Raw genomic sequence first — 19823 nt, 5'->3', positions numbered from 1 at the left:
GAGTGTAGTAGCTCTGGCACAATGGTGTTGAATGCAGAGCTAAAATCAACAAACAGAATCCTCACACATGTTCCCTGGCGGTCTAGGTGCTGTAGGATGAAGTGCAGGCCCAGGTTGATTGCATCATCCACAGATCTATTGGCCCGATATGCAAACTGCATAGGATCCAGTGATATTTTTCAGCTTGGCCAGCACAAGCCTTTCGAGTGTCTTCATGACTACAGAGGTCAGTGCGACAGGCCTGTAGTCATTAAGACAAGTAATCCTTGCCTTTTTGGGTACAGGGACAATAGTGGAAACATAGAAAATAGATGCAGGAGGAGGCCATTCAACCCTTCGAGCCAGCACCACCATTCATTGTGATCATGGCTGATCGTCCCCTATCAATAACCCGTGCCTGCCTTCTCCCCATATCCCTTGACTCAACTAGCCCCTAGAGCTCTATCTGGAGACTTTGAAGCAGGCAGGGACAGTACATGTTTGCATGGACTGGTTGAAAATGTCTGTAAAGACCGGTGCCAGCAGTTTGGCACAGAGCTTAAGAGGGGGAAACATTGTCAGGTCCTGGAGATTTCCGGCTTTTTTGTCTTCTGAAAAGCCTCTCTACCTCCTTTATTTTTATTGTTGATATTGGATAAGTGATGTTGTGCAGCACAGAGGGTGTGGGTGATTGGGTATGAAGTGGTGATTGGAGGGGGGTAGGTGTAGAATCGCCCAGTCTTTGCAGACTGAGGTCAGGCTGTGAGTGGGTGTGAAGTGTTGGTTGGGGTGGGAAATGGTCCAGTCTTTTCATACTGGAGTCTTGCCTTAAGTAGGTGTGAAGTGGTGAATGGGAAGGAGAGGGTGCAGGGTTCATTCTTTGTAGACTGGGGTCTGGCTGTGTTGGTCGGGGGGGGGGGGGGGGGGGGGTACCAGGGTTACGCTTCTGATTTCCAAACCTGCAGTAAAGCTCATTCGGGTCGTTGGTCAGCTGTCGATTGTCCAAAGAGCGGGGGGATTTCCTCTTGTAGCTGGTAATTTCTTGCAAGCCCTTCCAAACTGAAGAAGAGTCACTAGCTGAGAACTTGCTCCTCAACGTCTCAGAATACCTTTCCTTGGCAGCTCGGATTCCTCTTCTCAGCTTGTACTTGGCCTGCCTGTAGAGGTCTGCATCCCCGCTCCTGTAAGCCTCCTCTTTAGACCGTCGGAGCTGTCTGAGTTCTGCAGTGAACAAGGGCTTGTTGTTGTTGAACGATGTCCGAAACGCAACTGTCCTCGCAAAAGCTGACATATACAGTGTCCGTATATTCATTGAGGCTTGTGGTTGCTTCCCTGAACACATTCCAATCCGTGCAGTCAAAGCAGGATTGTAGGTTCTCAATGCTCGCTTGTCCACCTTTTCGTTGTTCTGACCACAGGCTTAGCAGCTTTTAGTTTCTGCCTGTTGGTCGGAATAAGGTGAACTAGACAATGATTAGAGAGACCCAGACCCGCCCGGGGAATAGAGCGATATGCGTTCTTGATTGCCGTATAACAGTGATCGAGTGTTCTCTCCCCTGTGGTGGGGCAGGTAACATGAAGTCTGTATTTTGGACGGTCACGGCTGAGGTTAGCTTTGTTAAAGTCCCACAAAACAATGATCATGGAGTCCGGGAAGTCACTCTCTACCTTCCTGGTTTTCCTAGTACTACAACTATCCCACTGATTTGTGCACTTTGTTTTATTACTACATGCTGGTGACTTTCCTTCTGCCAATTACCAGAATTCTCCCTCAATTGGCCAAATATACAATTACTATTCACAGATCATGGCAAATTCAAGTTATTTTGGATTTCCAATTGAACAATTTGCGACTGCAGTATATGAACATATGAAAATATGGTTTGCTAGCTGACTACAGATATTATTTCTGCTATACATTCAAAAGCAGAAAACCAATCTTAATATAGAAATATAGAAAGATAAGTACATGGGGTAGGCCATTCAGGCCTTCGAACCAGCACTGCCATTCAATAGGATCATGGCTGATCATCTAAAATCAGTACCCTGTTCCTGCTTTTTCCCTATATCCCTTGATTCCTTTAGCCCCAAGAATTAAATCTAACTCTCCCTTGAAATACAGATGCAAAGAACTGCATATTTTGCAGTAACTAACCAAAATCCCCATCTATTTGCATAAATTCTTGATGACCAGAGAAGGGAAGAATGATTGGGGAAACCGAATGATCCAAACAAGAAAAATACATGGGAGGCGGAAGTGATTAGAAAAATTGTGAATTGCATGAAGAAACTTACAGTATTTGGGCCCATACGACGCACCAAGTCACGAGGCATTAGTGAGCGGTCTTCTAGTTTCAGCTGGAAAGAAAAGTTATAAATTACTTGCTGCACTAAACCAGTAAAGATCAATCCATACGGCATTGCAGGAATCAGAGACCAAAAGTATTTAAACTTGCCAAAACTATGGAGCATCTATGAAATACAACGACAACAGTAATCAATATTGCAGCAATGCAGTAAAATAAAGCATATGGATAAAGTGACTACAGGTACTGCAAATGTAACAAAATACATTATGCATACCTTAATGTAATATTCCAAATGTTTTAAAAGGTCTCCAGCATTCTAGGAATAAGAGGGTAAACAGGGTGCTACAGAGTTGCGTGTCTAACATTGTTATTAGGGAATATAATAAAAAAGGAATTGCAGGTGTTAGCTTATACCAAAGATAGATACAAAATGCAAAATGCAAGTAAGTGTTCGGCATGGACTAGAAGGGCCGAGATCGCCTGTTTCCGTGCTGTAATTGTTATATGGTTAAGTTAGGCAGTATCTCTGGAGGAAATGGATAGGTGACCTTTGGATCAAGGCTTCCCAGGGATTTTATTGAAGTGTTAACAAAACATTCAATCAAAAATTAGTCAGAGCCAAGAGAGTTTATTGAAAGGGAACAAGCAGACGGATCTAGGAACGCAGTTTCCTGAAAGTGGTGTCACAAGCAAAGTGTGGTAAAGGTGACTTTTGGTACATTGGCCATCAGAGTATTGAGTACAGAAGATGGAACTGTGTTCAGTTTTGATCATCCTTTGACAAGGATGTCACTCAGCTAGAAAGACTACAGAGAACATTCAGCCAGAACCATTTCCCCCCCAGGGTGGAAATGTCAAAGACTGGAGAGTCTAGAGGGTACAACTTTAAGGTCAGGGGAAAAGTTAGAAGGAAATATGCATGGAAAGTTTGTTTTTGCTTGGAATGTGCTACCCAGGGGTGGTGCAAGCAGATACAACTGTGGCGTTTAAGAGGTGTTTAGTTGAGCACATGGATATGAGGTTTTCGTGTTCGTTTTCTAGGTCTGCACAAAAACTTGAGTATCTTCAAGGTACAACAGAAGTATTTATTACATTACTCAATACTGGCAGCGAGATAACTCAAAATGACAACTCAAAACGCAGAATCTGTCTGTACGCACAGACTGTCTACAGACAGGATAAACTATATCATCATTGTACCTGCCTCTACCTCCTCTGACAGCTTGTTCCATGTCATCCATATACCAGTCACTCTCTCTGTAGGTAAAGTTACCCTTCGCTCTTTCCCCGAGGGGCTCTAGTTTTGAATTCTCCTTCCTGGGGAAAAGACTAGCCTCCTCAGCATTTGATAAGCCTCTAAGATCACCCCTCAGCCTCTTGCATTCCATGGAAAACCATCCTCGCCTGCAACTCAAATCCTCTAGACCCAATAACATCCTTGTAAATCCTTTTTGCATCCTTTTAAGGGCATCCTTTCTACAGCACAGCGACCAGAACTGTATAGTACTCCAAATGTGGCTTTACCAACACCTTGTGCATTACGTCCCAAACCCCATACTTAATACTCTGACTAATAAAGGCAAATGTGGTAAACATCATCTTCACCACCCTGTCCACCTGTGTGGCTACCTCCATGAAATATATACCCACACCCCTCGGTCTCTATTCTATAGCACTCCCCAGGGCCCTACCATTTACTCTGCATGTCCAATCCTGGAGGAAATTACAAAGTGCTTGAGGAACTTGGCACATCAGGCAGCGTCTGTGGAAAGAAATGGACAGTCGATGTCTCATGTCAAGACCCTTCCTCAATCAAGACTTATGGGGAAGTAGTTAAAATGGTAAAACATACCTCAGTTAGAGGACTGCATTAGGGTCACCACACAATAGGAAAGATGTGATAGTGCTGAAGGTGATGTGGAGGAGACTCAGAATGTTGCTTGGGATAGTGTGTTTCAGTCAAGAGAAACTGTTGGTGCTGGATCTGTTTTCACTGGGGCATTAGGGTTAGAGTTAGGTGATTGGGATGTGTTATTATGAAGGATATATTTAGGGTACTCTTTGACTACAGTATTTGGTCTGAACCTCTTCTCTGCATCCTGTCTGCTTTGAGGCCCTATCCCCTGCCAACCAATGTTAAACCATTCTCTGTAGACCTCTCAAATTATACTCCCAGTTTATTGGTGCAGGTACACCCTGTTTCTCTTGTATGGGTCGCCCCGGCCCCAATGATCCAAGAACCTGAATCCTTACCCCCTGCAGCAGCTTCCCATCCATGTCTTTAACTGGCTTTCTGTCTATTCCTGACCTTGCTAGCAGGTGGTACCTGAAGCAATCCAGAGATACTACTAGTGAGGTTCTGCTTATTAACCTTTTTCCTAACTTCATGTGTTTACTCTACAGGATCTATTTGTCATTGCTACCAAGGTGCACAACAACCTCTGGTTGCGCACGCTCCCATGAGAATGTTCTGCAGCTGAGCTGAGACATCCTGGTACTTGGGACTACAGAATCTCTCTGCCTGTCCCCTTTCACTGCAACCTATCTGATTTCACTTGTTCCTGCAATGCCTTAGAGCCCAACCTGTCACAGGTCTGGCTGTTGTTGCTTTCTACTTCACCACATCCTACACTCAGATGTTTTCTAACTGATAGACTTCTTTTACAGGGGAATGGCTGCAGGTAATTCCTGCACTTTCTGAACCCATTCCCCTTCCTGGTGGCCAGTCATCTACTCTCTACCTGCACCTTAGATGTGTCTCCTGATATACATAGCACAATTAGAACATGGAAACAAATAAAACAGAATCTAAAATTAAGAAACCTATCTCTCTCAATACCAATAGCCAATAACCCATCGTTTAAACCATCAATCATAGACAAATCATTTATACATTGGGAAAGAATGGGAATCAAAACGCTCGAAGATCTGTATGAAGTGGGAAAATTACTATCATTTCAACAACTACAACTGAAATATAATTTGAAAAATAACCAATATTTTAAATATCTTCAAATTTGTGATTATTTGAAAAAATACACAAAAGACTATCATAATATGCCTTCCGACTTACTGGATGAAGCAATGAAGACAAAGGCGGAATCAGCTAACTTAATATCGTACTTATATAATATCATTTTAAACATAGAAATACCCACAACAGATGGAATTAGAAGAGACTGGGAACAAGAATTAGCTATAAAAATTTCAAAAGAGAGCTGGGATAAACATTTACTACAGGTGCATAAATGCTCGATCAATGTACGACATACGCTTATCCAATTCAAAACATTACATAGACTATACTATTCAAAAACTAAATTAAATAAAATCTTTCCCAATGTTTCACCAATCTGTGATAAATGTCTGTGTCAAGAAGCTACCATAGCGCATTCTTTTATTTTTTGTACAAAAATCCAAAAATTCTGGCATGGAATATTTGATATTTTTTCAAAATTAATTAAAATAAAACTGGTACCAAAACCAGAATGGATCATTTCTGGGATATCGGAAGATATCCCTGAATTAAATGTGTATCAGAAGAATTTACTCAATTACGGGCTAATAATGGGAAAAAAGCTCATACTTAAATTCTGGAAAAATGCGCCCACACCAACAATAAAAATGTGGATATCAAATATGTTTGAAACATTACATCTGGAAGAGATGAGATTCCTCTTAGCAGATAAAGCAAACCAATTCCAAAAGACGTGGTCTACGTTTATGGACCTATTACAAGCATGAGGTGCAATAGTAATTTTTTAAAAATAAATAAATAAATAAATGGTATCAGGACCTGGCATTGGGAGATAAAACAACAAAAACAGACTTGGTTGGTAGTCTTTCTGCGGAGTTTAATGTTATAATAGAGCGATTGTCCTTACTTTCTCTTACTTTCTTTTTCTTTCTTTTCTAGGGTCTACTTTCTTACTTTACTTCCTTCTCTAACTTCTTTTCTAAGGGGCTTTCTTTTCCCAACACTCTTCTGCACTTCACAACTCTTGCGCACCTTCTTTACTTTCCTTACTTCTATCTTTTTCTTAAAGCTTTAAAAAAAAAAAAAAAATGAAGCGGTACAAAAAATGTATTAAGATATATGTGTTGTATGTTATTGTAATTTACCGTACTTCTAAAAAAAAAAAAAAAAAAAAAAAAAAAAAAGAAAGATGTGATAGTGCTGAAGGTGATGTGGAGGAGACTCAGAATGTTGCTTGGGATAGTGTGTTTCAGTCAAGAGAAACTGTTGGTGCTGGATCTGTTTTCACTGGGGCATTAGGGTTAGAGTTAGGTGATTGGGATGTGTTATTATGAAGGATATATTTAGGGTAGACTGCAGAGAGCCTTTCCTCATATCAGAGCTAGATAAAATTAGAGGTAATCGATTTAAGCTTGGGGGGGGGGGCGGGGAGAGATTTAGAGGGGATCCAAGGGGAATCTTTTTCCCCGGTTTGAGTGTCTAGATGAGCATTTGAATCCCTGAAGCACAGGCTATGGACCAAGTATATGGCAATGGGCTTAATGCAGGTGGGTGCACATTGGCTGGCCTGGACATTGGCTGATTGGATTGTTTCTATGAGCCTTCGATTCTAATGTACGGAGCCTCTAAACTGAATCAACCACAACCTTACAGCTGGAATACCCAACCTTCTGGCTTTGCAGCTGGAATAGGCATAACAAATGTTTAGGGGTGGGTCTCCACACTGTACTGCCAGGGGTCCTATTGCTAAACTGCAGAGTGTAGAAGGTCAGCGAGCAGATCTTGTGCACACAGACACGGTCATAAGGGATAGGAAATTCTTCTCAGTCATATAATCAAGATATGCAAGAACATGCAGGAAATTGCAGGCCAGCATTTTACTACATATGGAACTCTGGTAGAAATTAAATAAACTGAATCCGAATTTCCCACAAAGTCCCACCTAGCAAGAAGAAAGTTACACTAGTTGGACTCAATTATTTCAGGCCCAAGACATGAGTGCAGAAACTTCTCAGCAGTGTTCTAGGCCCATTCCTATTCAACTGCTACATAAATGACACCTCCACCATCATATTGTAAGCAAATTGTTCATTGATGATTGGGCAATGGTTATCATCATTTAGGTGTGAAGGATCAGATCCTTCACTCTTCTCCATTCAAACAGTATCCTGGTCCAGCAAGATCGGCTCTCTAAAGGGGCTGTCCCACTGCGGCGACCTAATTGGCGAGTTTAGAAGAGTTTAGGAGAGTTTAAAAAAGTGTCATGTTGAAGACCTCCTTCGACTATGTTGAAGACTAGCTTCGACTAGCTTAGGGAAAATTGGACACCGAATAGTGGAGAGTGAAGACGACCTCCTTCGACTATGTTGAAGACTACCTTCGACTACCCTCGATTACCTACGAATAACATGCCGACCTACTTCAACTAAACCTACGAGTAAAAAAAAATATTGATTTTTTGCATGGCGACCTTTTTTTAAACTCGCGGGCATTTTTCAGCATGTTGAAAAATACGCCGCGACCTACTTAAGGCCCCGAGTACGCAGAGACTACTCTCAAGCACGAAGGAGAGTTACAAAGACCTCCTAGGACCTCGTGTCGACCATGCTGCGAGTATGGTCTGAATGATGGCCGATTAGGAAAAGGGAAGATGCAACGAGACCTGGGTGTCATGGTACACCAATCATTGAAAGTAGGAATGCAGGTGCAGCAGGCAGTGAAGAAAGCAAATGGTATGTTAGCATTCATAGCAAAAGGATTTGAGTACAAGAGCAGGGAGGTTCTACTGCAGTTGTACAGGGTCTTGGTGAGACCACACCTGGAGTATTGCGTACAGTTTTGGTCTCCTAATCTGAGGAAAGACATTCTTGCCATAGAGGGAGTACAGAGAAGGTTCACCAGACTGATTCCTGGGATGGCAGGACTTCCATATGAAGAAAGACTGGATAGACTCGGCTTGTACACGCTGGAATTCAGAAGATTGAGGGGGGATCTTATAGAAACTTACAAAATTCTTAAGGGGTTGGACAGGCTAGATGCAGGAAGATTATTCCCGATGTTGGGGAAATCCAGATCTAGGGGTCACAGTTTAAGGACAAGATGGAAGTCTTTTCGGACCGAGATGAGAAAATCATTTTTTACACAGAGAGTGGTGAATCTGTGGAATTCTCTGCCACAGAAGGTAGTTGAGGCCAGTTCATTGGCTATATTTAAAAGGGAGTTAGATGTGGCCCTTGTGGCTAAAGGGATCAGGGGGTATGGAGAGAAGGCAGGGATGGGATACTGAGTTGGATGATCAGCCATGATCACATCGAATGGCGGTGCAGGCTCGAAGGGCCGAATGGCCTACTCCTGCACCTATTTACTATGTTTCTATGAGTCGAGGGCAAACTCTTCTAAACTCGCCAATTAGGTCGCCGCAGTGGGACAGCCCCTTAACACCTAGAGTTCTCAGTAGATAAGGAAGAATAGAAAGAGCAGCAGAGAGGAACAGTGCTGCCAGTTCTCATATGCAAACAGCTACCAAGCATATCCAATACATTTCAGGGAAGAAATCTGATCTTTGTTGCTTGTACTAAACAAGTGGTCAGATACCCTGGTCCTATTTTAAAGATCATTTACACAAGTTTAATGAAGTCACCCCCTGGAAGTAAACAATGGTGTTTCTACTCAGATATTTTAATGGGCAGCACGGTACCTCAGCGCCGGGGACCCAGATACAATCCTGACCTCGGGTGCTGTCTGTGTGGAGCTTGCACGTTCTGCTTGCGACCACGCGTTACCTTTAGGTGCTTCGGCTTCTGCCCACATCCCAAAGACTTACGGGTTAATTGCCCTTTGTATGTATTTCTCAGTCTGAATAAGGGTCTCAACCCGAAACATCACCTTTTCCTTTTTCCAGAGATGCTGTCTGACCTGCTGAATTACTCCAGCATTTTGTGCCCATCTTTGGTTTAAACCAGGATCTGCAGTTCCTTCCTACACACCTAGTATAAGGTAGACACAATATGCTGGGAGTGCATAAGTCCGTGGGATAAAATTGAACAAATGTGAACAGTTGGTCGATTGACAGCATGGGCGCAGTAGGCCAAAGGACTTGTCTTCATCCTCTACCTTTAAACTGAGTCTCATGGCAGTAATGGTGACAGCTCATTTAAACCTTATTGGCGCCAAATTGTGTCACCTGGATTACCTCCTAGGTTCTGGTCTGCAAACGAGATGGCTTATCAAAATACACTTCCAGCTGTAGTTCAACCCTTCTACCTGTTATTTTGAAATTGAACTTGAGTTACAGACGACTCTAACAAGTGAAATGGAGCAGGATTTATTTATCCTACCTGCACTTTCTCCCATTAATCTTCAATCCACAGAAGAAACACCTAACCAATTAACTAACCATAATTTAGCTCAGGAAATCTGTAAAATCACTAAATACTTCAGTCTACACAACACTATGTTCAGCCATATGTTCTAATCTGCTGAGGGGTATTTTCCCCATGTACTGAAATGGCCGTTATATAGAAAATTTCTAGATTTTACTGTTCTACAGAGAAGCACTTTTTGACCATAATCAGTTAACCAAACATTTGTCAACATTGCATTTTTATTGTACATTCAACATTTCGTCCAGTTTCCCCATATCTCATCATTATTTATTCACACCAACCATTACATTACACTCTTTGAATCTCATCCTACCCAGAGTAGCCAAATCTCTTCAACATTAATGGGATGCAACATATCAGTCAAGGCCAGCATGACCCAGTGCCTGTTGTTCACTGTGAAGGATCTCCCGTGGTTTGACGTCAAGATGCAACACCTCCCAAATTAAACTCCATTAGTCATTCTTTATTCAACTTGCTCAGCTGATCAAGATCCCCATTGTACCACCTATTGTATTATCTGCAGACTTACTAATCATGCGTTGTACATTCTAGTTCAAATTGTTGGGAGATGAAAAATGGCAATGGACCCAGCACCAATCGGCAAGACACCTTTGGTGCCTTGGCAATTCAAGTACTTATCTAAAGCTTCAATGTGACAAGTACCAAATTCCAACACCTCCAGACAGCACATTCCAGATTCCTTCACAATGTTAAAAATTACACTTCAGAACATTTCTAAATGTTCTATCTTTCGCATTAGACCGTTGCCACCTTATTTTAAACACCCCCAGCATGGTGGGGGGGGGGGGGGGGGGGGACTGGTCCCAAGGATTAGAGCCATGGGATAGCAGGTGGATTAGCACACCAAATCCACAACTGGCTTGGGAGAAGGTGCCAGTGTGCCAGGAGTTGTTTGTGGTTGGAAACTTGTCAATGAACACCTGGGTCAGAGTAGATACCTTTATATTTATTATATACAAATTATCTGGATATGTAGATTAGATTCACTGGCAAGGGGGGTCTTTGATAGGCAGATTGTTGGACAAATGCCAGAGATGGAGACAGATGCGAGCCAGAAACTCAATGCTTAATTCACAACTATTTTGTCAGACACAAACCCATCTCCACCTCAGCCATTTGTCTAACTATCTGCCAACAAAATAACCAAGAACAAAGAAAAAAAGGCAACTAACAGACAAACATTGGCCTGGGAACTACAGACCAGTGACCCTAACATCTGCGGGAAGCAAGTTACTAGAGGGGATTGAGGATACAGAATTGGCTTCATGAAAGGAAATAGAGGGTGTGGGCGGAAGATTGCTTTTTCAGACTGGAGGCCTGTGACGAGTGGTATGCCTCATGGATGTGGCTGGGCCATTGGCATTTGTAGTTTATATCGAGATTTAGACGAGAATGGACAAGGCGTGATTAGCAAGTTCGCAGATAATACTAAAGTAGGTTGTATCATAGACTCAAGATGGTAATCAAAAATTACAGCAGGATCTTGATCAGCTGTATAAGAAGGGGACATTATGTTAGTTATACAATATGTAGGAGTATAGAAAATATTTGAGAGCATGCACCAGAACTGGAAGGCCTGAGCTACAGGCAGAGATTGGGATAGCTAAAACTTTATTCCTTTGAGTGCAGGGGATTAAGGGTGATCTTAATGAGGTGTATGAAATCATGATGGGAATAGCTAGAGCAAATGCCGGCATTTACCCAGGATAGGGCAATCAAGTATCAAAGGATATAGGTTTGAGGTGAGAAGGGAAAGATTTAATAGTAACTCAAGCAGCAACTTTTTCGCTCAGCAGGTGTTGATTTTGATTTGATTTGATTCCATTTTATTGTCATTGTCTTCAAGTAAGCGACAACGAAATGCTATTTCCCCATACAGTCATACGAATTAAAAAAACAAAAACACTGAACACAATAGTCCACAACACAAACATCCCCATAGCGGCACCAAAGTTCCCCACTGTGAGGGAAGGAACCAAAGTCCAGTCAACCTCCTCGCTGATGTTCCCCGATGTTCACCCGTGGTCATGGTCTCCCGAGCCCCTGCAGTCGCCGCTACAGGCAGCCCAATGTTCAGGTCCTCTCGCCGGGAACGATGGAGCCCCGACGTCGGGCGGAAGAACATCCTCAGTGGCCTGGACCTCTGAATCAGCCACCTCCCACCGGAGTCTGCGGCTCCCGAAGTCCACGGGCCGAGCTGGGCGGAGATTCAACACTATACATGGAATGAATTGCCAGGGCAGGTAGGGTGCAATAATATTTAAAACACTTGGATCAGTACTAGTAACGGTTTAGAGGGAAATGAGCCAAATCTGACTAGTTTACATTGTTCAGCATGGATGTTGGGCTGAAGGGCCTGCTTGTGTTATTTGACTGATGAAAAAGCTGTACTTCCTTTTTTCTCCTCCCTTAATGCAAACCCTACAACCCAGTTATCCCAATACATAGTCTTCCCTTTCACTGAAACACTAAGATCACACAGGAGACATGGGAACACGTTTCGGTATTTAATATTCGTCATTTGCACTACACCTAGTCATCTAGTAATGGAGAGTCACATTCCATCAATGATCTTATTACACAATCCATCAGAATGCTTGTATGTAGCATTGCTGCAGCAGAAGACCAGGAATAATTGGCAATTCAATGTTCAAATGATTTGTCAAAATGTCACAAAGGTCAGAGCCCTTTGCTTGTGCTAGCTGTAAGCGCAGCATCTAGACAGCTGGCGTGAGCGCGGCTCCTCCCCCTGCCCTGCATTGCACAATAGCAGCACATCTGCTTAGCAGCACTTCACAATGCAGCAGGGCTGGGTCACCGGCGCAGGGCAAAATACAGCATGCATGCACTATACCCACCCACAAAACTATTTCACTGAAAGGTTTTGCATTTAGGAACTAGGACATAAAAATAGAATGTGAAGTTAGCAAATAAGAAAATGCAGAGATAATTCAATGGGGAGGGGTAACTAAGACGTTTTCTCCTCGTAGTTCCTATTCTCTGGAATGAAGATAGAATCTAAAGAGATTGCATCAACATTAAGCATCCATGGTTCATGCTCACAACATTAAAACATACTCCAACACAATATCCGGCATTAGAAGAAACACCAGCACACTGCCGATTCCCCTCATTTTATATTTTATATCTATTATTAAAAATGGCATTAAGAATTTCTTATTCATAACATTGAGAATAAGTGTTTAATGTGTTTACCAAACAATTGTGAAAGATATTATTTTTAAAAGCATTTTTATTGGCAAATGTTTGGAAAGGCAAATGTTTGATAGACTGGGGGTCTTCAAGTACTCATTGTGAAAGGGTGGTACACATTCTTCAAACCAGTCAGTAATTCAGCAGAATGTCATTCACAATGTCAATACACTGACAAGGTTATTTCATGGCCAAATAATTGAAAGAGCAAATAGTGGAATTTTTAAAAATATGTTGTTAGTCACATTTAAAGACAATAGTTCTTTCAGAGATTAATGCAACAAGCATTAGTTTATCGACATTTCCCCATACACTATTTGCAATTCTACTCAACTTCAGCTGTTATTTTTTCATTTGGAACCTTAACAGGTGCAAAGACAATCACTTCTATCAATCGAAGGCTTCCAATGAGATTAGCATTGTAATTAAAATGTTAACATCGTACCATCACCAGGGTGAAGTTTCATCTATTGCCCGAACTGTTGGTTGAACTGAAAAACTTTATGAACTTGAATATTTTCCAAAATGGTGTATGGCTGATCAAATTTGGCCCTCTAAAATATTCCAAATGGAATTTAAACTGGAGGTGGTGAAGGGAGGGCTTAAGCCAGAAAGGGTTATTGGGAAGAAAGAGCTACTTTAAATTTAGTTGCATCTGGTTGGGTAACTATAGTTGGGTGGAGATTATTCCATGCTTTAATTGTGCGGGGGAAGAACGAATTGCTGTATACATCTGTCTTTTCAAATGGCATTGAACAGAGAATGTATATCACAACATTTTGTTTGCACATTTGCAGTTTCGGCAGATTAGCATCACTTAGTGCCTTTCAAATAGCAGAATGACCAAGGTGTTTCAGAGTGTAATTAAACCGCAATCAGGACCAGGTTAAACAAGAACTAGCAAAAACAGAGGTCAATTTCACAATCTTTAGATAAGGCTGTCAACATTACAATAAAAAATTACATTACTCAAGAAACTATAATCTGAGGGGGGGTAAACACCACATCACATACACACTGTCATGGCATCAACTTTATCCAAGTTTTAATTTAGAATGCTGCAATGCAGACTTAAGATAAAGGGGCAGCAAAACAAAGAATAATGTTATTGCTCTGTCCCTTGCCAAATTCAAATAATTTACAATACTAGAGTATTAACCCCTGCTACTGTATTCCACACCAAGCACCAGCACAACTAAAGCACTGGGTACAGGCAAGTAGCAAGTCAAAATTATAAAATTAATAAACACAAATTTAAACTAGAACTGATGCAACACCTGGCATTAAAAATGAACTAAATACATTTTATAAACGGGTCCTTTTCAGAATGGCAGGCAGTGACTAATGGGGTACCGCAAGGCTCAATGCTGGGACCCCAGCTATTTACAATATATATTAATGATTTGGACGAGGGAATTGAATGCAACATCTCCAAGTTTGCGAATGACACGAAGCTGGGGGGCAGTGTTAGCTGTGAGGAGGATGCGAGGGGGCTGCAAGTTGACTTGGATAGGTTGGGTGAGTGGACAAATGCATGGCAGATGCAGTATAATGTGGATAAATATGAGGTTATCCACTTTGGTGGCAAGAACAGGAAAGTAGACTATTATCTGAATGGTGGCGTTTAGGAAAAGGGAAGATGCAACGAGACCTGGGTGTCATGGTACACCAGTCATTGAAAGAAGGCATGCAGGTGCAGCAGGCAGTGAAGAAAGCGAATGGTATGTTAGCATTCATAGCAAAAGGATTTGAGTATAGGAGCAGGGAGGTTCTACTGCAGTTGTACAGGGCCGTGGTGAGACCACACCTGGAGTATTGTGTACAGTTTTGGTCTCCTAATCTGAGGAAAGACATTCTTGCCATAGAGGGAGTACAGAGAAGGTTCACCAGACTGATTCCTGGGATGGCAGGACTTTCATATGAAGAAAGACTGGATAGACTCGGCTTGTACTCGCTAGAATTTAGAAGATTGAGGGGGGATCTTATAGAAACTTACAGATTTATTAAGGGGTTGGCCAGGCTAGATGCAGGAAGATTGTTCCCGATGTTGGGGAAGTCCAGAACAAGGGGTCACAGTTTAAGGATAAGGGGGAAGTCTTTTAAGACCGAGATGAGAAAAACATTTCTCACACAGAGTGGTGAATCTCTGGAATTCTCTGCCACAGAAGGTAGTTGAGGCCAGTTCATTGGCTATATTTAAGAGGGAGTTAGATGTGGCCCTTGTGGCTAAATGGATCAGGGGGTATGGAGAGAAGGCAGGTACAGGATACTGAGTTGGATGATCAGCCATGATCATATTGAATGGCGGTGCAGGCTCGAAGGGCCGAATGGCCTACTCCTGCACCTATTTTCTATGTTTCTATAAATATCTGAGCAAAAATATGTACAATGATTTATCTTGGCATCAGAGGAAGATAATGCTTTGTATGCTTCCATGTTTAAGTAGAAAGGTTCCGAATCAGATATGAGAAATTTGCTAAACGAATATAACAGAAAACCTTATGAATAGCAAAAAAACTGCTATATTTTGAGCAATTCCAAGATGCACGGGAGGCATGAGAAAGACCAGCTGAATGCAAGATGGCAAATCACACTGGACATGTAATTGGCTTGAGATGACATGTTCAAGAAAAGTGGAGGTTGTGGGTTTCAGAAACACTTTCCAAAATGACAGTTAAATGCAAGTGCTCACTATAACAATAAGCAACACCAATAGAAGAGTGACAATGATGCAGGAATCAGAACCATGGTTTCAGCATGGAGTGTCTATTCGGCCTAGACCTCAAACTGATTCTATACAAAACCAAACTATCCCCAAACTATTCTATACAAAACCAAACTATTCATCGAGCCTCAGGACAAAAACCTGCAAACAGTCCTCGAGACTTAGCTTGTACAATTCTGAACAAAATTGAATTGCCTCCCTACTACATGACAAATATATTCCCAACTTTGAGAAAAAATATCCTCAATTTTCTTATTTTGTGAATCATTCATTTTACATCACCTAGTTTTTAAATTCATCCATCAATAACAGTTTATATCTAATCTGTATGCTTCCTCATTTTAAATACTTTTGCAGATAGTTTCTCAGCCTCGTCAGCTTCACCAGTCTACGCGCTATCTAAGTTCATCACCCCCAAGCCATTTCACCAAACCTCATCTGCATCTTCGTCCTATCCGTTACACCTTTCCTAAATTTGGAACATTACATGTTACTCGTGTAGAACAGAGTGCTGGTGTAACTCAGTGGGTCAGGCAACATCTTTGGAGGACCTGAAGTTGCTCCAGCAATTTGTGACCAGGGATGCTGCCCAACCCAGAGTTATTCCAGCACTGTGTTCTAAACAAGATTCCAGCATCTGCAGTTCCTTGTATCTGCATGTTACTCACATTTTCATTGATCTAGTGGCTTAATGTTTTACCGTGATGCTCTCTCCTTTCATTATCTGCCTCCAATTATGTAGCCGAGGATCTTACACGCTTGGTTTAACTACTTTCCCAATCTGCTCCAGCAATTTTAAATGAACTATCAAATATATATTCTCTTATACCTCATATTCTCCAAATTTTGTTCATGGAGTTAATGACATTAATCAGAATTGCCATGATAATTGAAATCGTATTAATCATAATATTTTGATTAATGTCATACCTCCAAATATGGAATCCCTGATATTTTTGTCCAAAGCATTTATACACCAGAATATTTTGCTGATGTCAAATTAGGAGCAGAGAAAATGCACAAATACCAGAAAGATCAGCTATTGTTACACCCAAACAGCTGGCATTGCAGTTTAATTCAGTGAAAGGTGCAATACTATTTGTAAAAATTAAACAAAAGTAACAATCTAATCAGCAATATACAAGCCTAGAGGCAAATAGATAGGTCATGGACTAAATCTCAGGATGAGCACTCAAGGTTTCAAGGTCAGTTTATTGTCACATGTACCAGTTAAGGTACAGTGAAAGTACACAAAATTGCTGGAGAAACTCAGTGGGTGCAGCAGCATCTATGGAGCGAAGGAAATAGGCGACGTTTCGGGCCGAAACCCTTCTTCAGACTGATGTCAAATTGCTGATGTCAAATTAGGAGCAGAGAAAATGCACAAATACCAGAAAGATCAGCTATTGTTACACCCAAACAGTCTGAAGAAGGGTTTCGGCTCGAAACGTCGCCTATTTCCTTCGCTCCACAGATGCTGCTGCACCCGCTGAGTTTCTCCAGAAATTTTGTGTACCTTCGATCTTCCAGCATCTGCAGTTCCTTCTGGAACACAAGATACAGTGAAATGTGTGTTACAAATGAGAATTGGGAAGGTTTTTTTTTCGAAATCTGACAATGAACTGGAATCAATAAAACAGCATTGCCTCTCAGTGGTCACAAAAACCCAACGGTTCGTCTAATGTCCAGAAGGGAGTGTATGCCGAGACTTGTCAATGGAAAAATAACATGGAGAACAAGGATGAGCTAAATGGACTTGCTTGGTCATGTAATTTCTTGTTCTTAAACAATCAAATTCTTACAAAACTAAAAAGTTAGCCAGGTACGTTATTAATGACTACACAGAAATGAGGCTGCCAGTGTCAGCGAAGTGCTTGATGCAAATTAATGATTAGCATTAAGTTCCATTCACCTCCATGTAAATGAGGGTCGAAGATGCCATTCGTACAGCACCAAATGTTGATGGCCAGTGGCAACAACCTTAATGCCAGTAAACAGTTTGTTTGTCATATGAGGGTATACTGCAAGCTCTACCACAGCCAAACCCCACTACAGCGCAGTTGTCAAAGGTAACCGTACCTTTTTGTACCAACACTACAGTGCATTAGCACACATGACAAGATGACACCATCCCAAAGCCTTCAGAAATATAAAGATTTAACAAAATATTCTAAAGGGCCAATGTAGATTCTAGTATGTATAGATATCCTTTTCATGATATACCCAATAATCAAACAATTAAACAAGTAAGATGGGGACTTTCGCTGTCAATACCAGCATTTGTTTGCCCCCAATTACCTACATCCTACATGGTGCTTCTCAAGGCACCGCGCCTGTAACACAGCTCCATTGATAAGCACCTGACCCTTTCAAGGCATAAGACGTCGAGGTATCTGTCACCCATATTCAGCAACGTTGTTCCCACTCGGTTCACATCGCAGACGTCTGTCGCGGTGCAAACTCCCCGCTGCATTAACTGGACGAGCTAATCGGCCTGCTTCAGAACAGTGTTAGATGACGACGGCTCGCTGCGGGGACAGGTGTCCGCACCTCAGCCTCTGCATCAACACGTCCCGGGCTGGGCCGCCGCAAAGCCCAGGCCCGACCGGGCCCCACCTGCGACCGCTCCCCCGGCCATCCCGCGCCGAGGTGAGCATCTGACGCCAGCTCACCCCGGGCCTGCCTGCCCGCGACCACGCACCTTCAATTCCTTCACGTCCTGCTTGCCGCCCTCCGGGTACCACTGCACCCGCACGTAGCCCTTCTTGAGAGGCCGCTCACGGCCGCCTCCCTCCTCGTCCGTGTCCGAGCTCTCGCCGCTGCTCACCTCGCCATGAATCAGGCCCACGATGCCGTGCCGCAGAGCCCCCTTGTAGGTGCCCGACACCAGGTCATCCACAAACAGGAGGCGCTGGCTGCCCAGGGCCGGGGACTGCGTGGGGGACGCGGCCGATGATGGTGGCACCGGGGCCTCTGGGGGAGCGGGAGCGCCCGGGAGAGAGGGCGCTGTGGACGGGCCCAGGGAAGCGAGAGCGCCCGGCTTTGCGTCCACCTCCATCGCCGCAGGGGCCAGGGGAGAAGGTGCCGGGGCCAGGGAAGAAGGTGCCGGGGCCAGGGAAGAAGGTGCCGGGGCCAGGAGAGAAGGGACCGGTGGCGGGCCCAGGTGAGCGGTAGGCTGAGCGGGAGGCAGAGCGGAGACCGGTGCTGGTGCCGGGCCCAGGTGAGCGGGAGCACCCGGCTCTGTGTCCGCCTCCATCGCCACGGCGCCGATCACTGAGCTACGCTCTTACGTAGACGTATAGTGACGTCAGGCGGCGTCATTGTTGACCAATCACTGTCCTTCACAACCGGTCACTTTACTGCCGAGGGGACGTCATGGCCGACGTTTTGTCGTCATTGCTGACGTGGTGACGTCATGTCTGAGAGCTCGGCCTGATTATAGGCCCGCCCCCGGCCGCGGTCGCGCGTGCGCGCTTCACACCAAAATACCTCCCTCTCCCTGCAGGTGCCGGAGTAACTCACACACACACAATGCCGGAGTAACTCACACACACACACAGTGCCGGAGCAACTCACACACACACACAGTGCCGGAGTAACTCACACACACACAGTGCCGGAGTAACTCACACACACACAGTGCCGGAGTAACTCACACACACTGTGCCGGAGTAACTCACACAGTGCCGGAGTAACTCACACAGTGCCGGAGTAACTCACACAGTGCCGGAGTAACTCACACAGTGCCGGAGTAACACACACACACACACACATTGCCGGAGTAACTCACACAGTGCCGGAGTAACTCACACACACACAGTGCCGGAGTAACTCACACACACACAGTGCCGGAGTAACTCACACACACACAGTGCCGGAGTAACTCACACACACTGTGCCGGAGTAACTCACACACACTGTGCCGGAGTAACTCACACAGTGCCGGAGTAACACACACACACAGTGCCGGAGTAACTCACACACACAGTGCCGGAGTAACTCACACACACTGTGCCGGAGTAACTCACACAGTGCCGGAGTAACTCACACACACAATGCCGGAGTAACACACACACACAGTGCCGGAGTAACACACACACACAGTGCCGGAGTAACGCACACACACAGTGCCGGAGTAACTCACACAGTGCCGGAGTAACTCACACACACAGTGCCGGAGTAACTCACACACACAGTGCCGGAGTAACACACAC

At 43.6% G+C, this 19823-nt stretch overlaps 1 protein-coding gene across 1 annotated transcript in view; it reads right to left on the bottom strand.

Annotated features, from left to right (window-relative positions):
* ube2o (ubiquitin conjugating enzyme E2 O) overlaps nt 1-18886 on the bottom strand; it is a 99411-nt gene extending 80525 nt beyond the window's left edge. The window contains exons 1-2 of the mRNA XM_033044744.1: nt 18311-18886; nt 2275-2337 (exon numbers count right to left, since the gene is read on the bottom strand). Coding sequence (XP_032900635.1) covers nt 2275-2337; nt 18311-18865 — 618 coding nt within the window. The 5' untranslated portion in view covers nt 18866-18886. The remainder of the gene's footprint in view (nt 1-2274; nt 2338-18310) is intronic.
* Between the last annotated feature and the right edge of the window lie 937 nt (nt 18887-19823).

This window comes from Amblyraja radiata, chromosome 26, assembly GCF_010909765.2.
Source record: "Amblyraja radiata isolate CabotCenter1 chromosome 26, sAmbRad1.1.pri, whole genome shotgun sequence".
Lineage (NCBI taxonomy): Eukaryota > Metazoa > Chordata > Chondrichthyes > Rajiformes > Rajidae > Amblyraja > Amblyraja radiata.
This window is presented reverse-complemented; position numbering and strand designations above follow the sequence as displayed.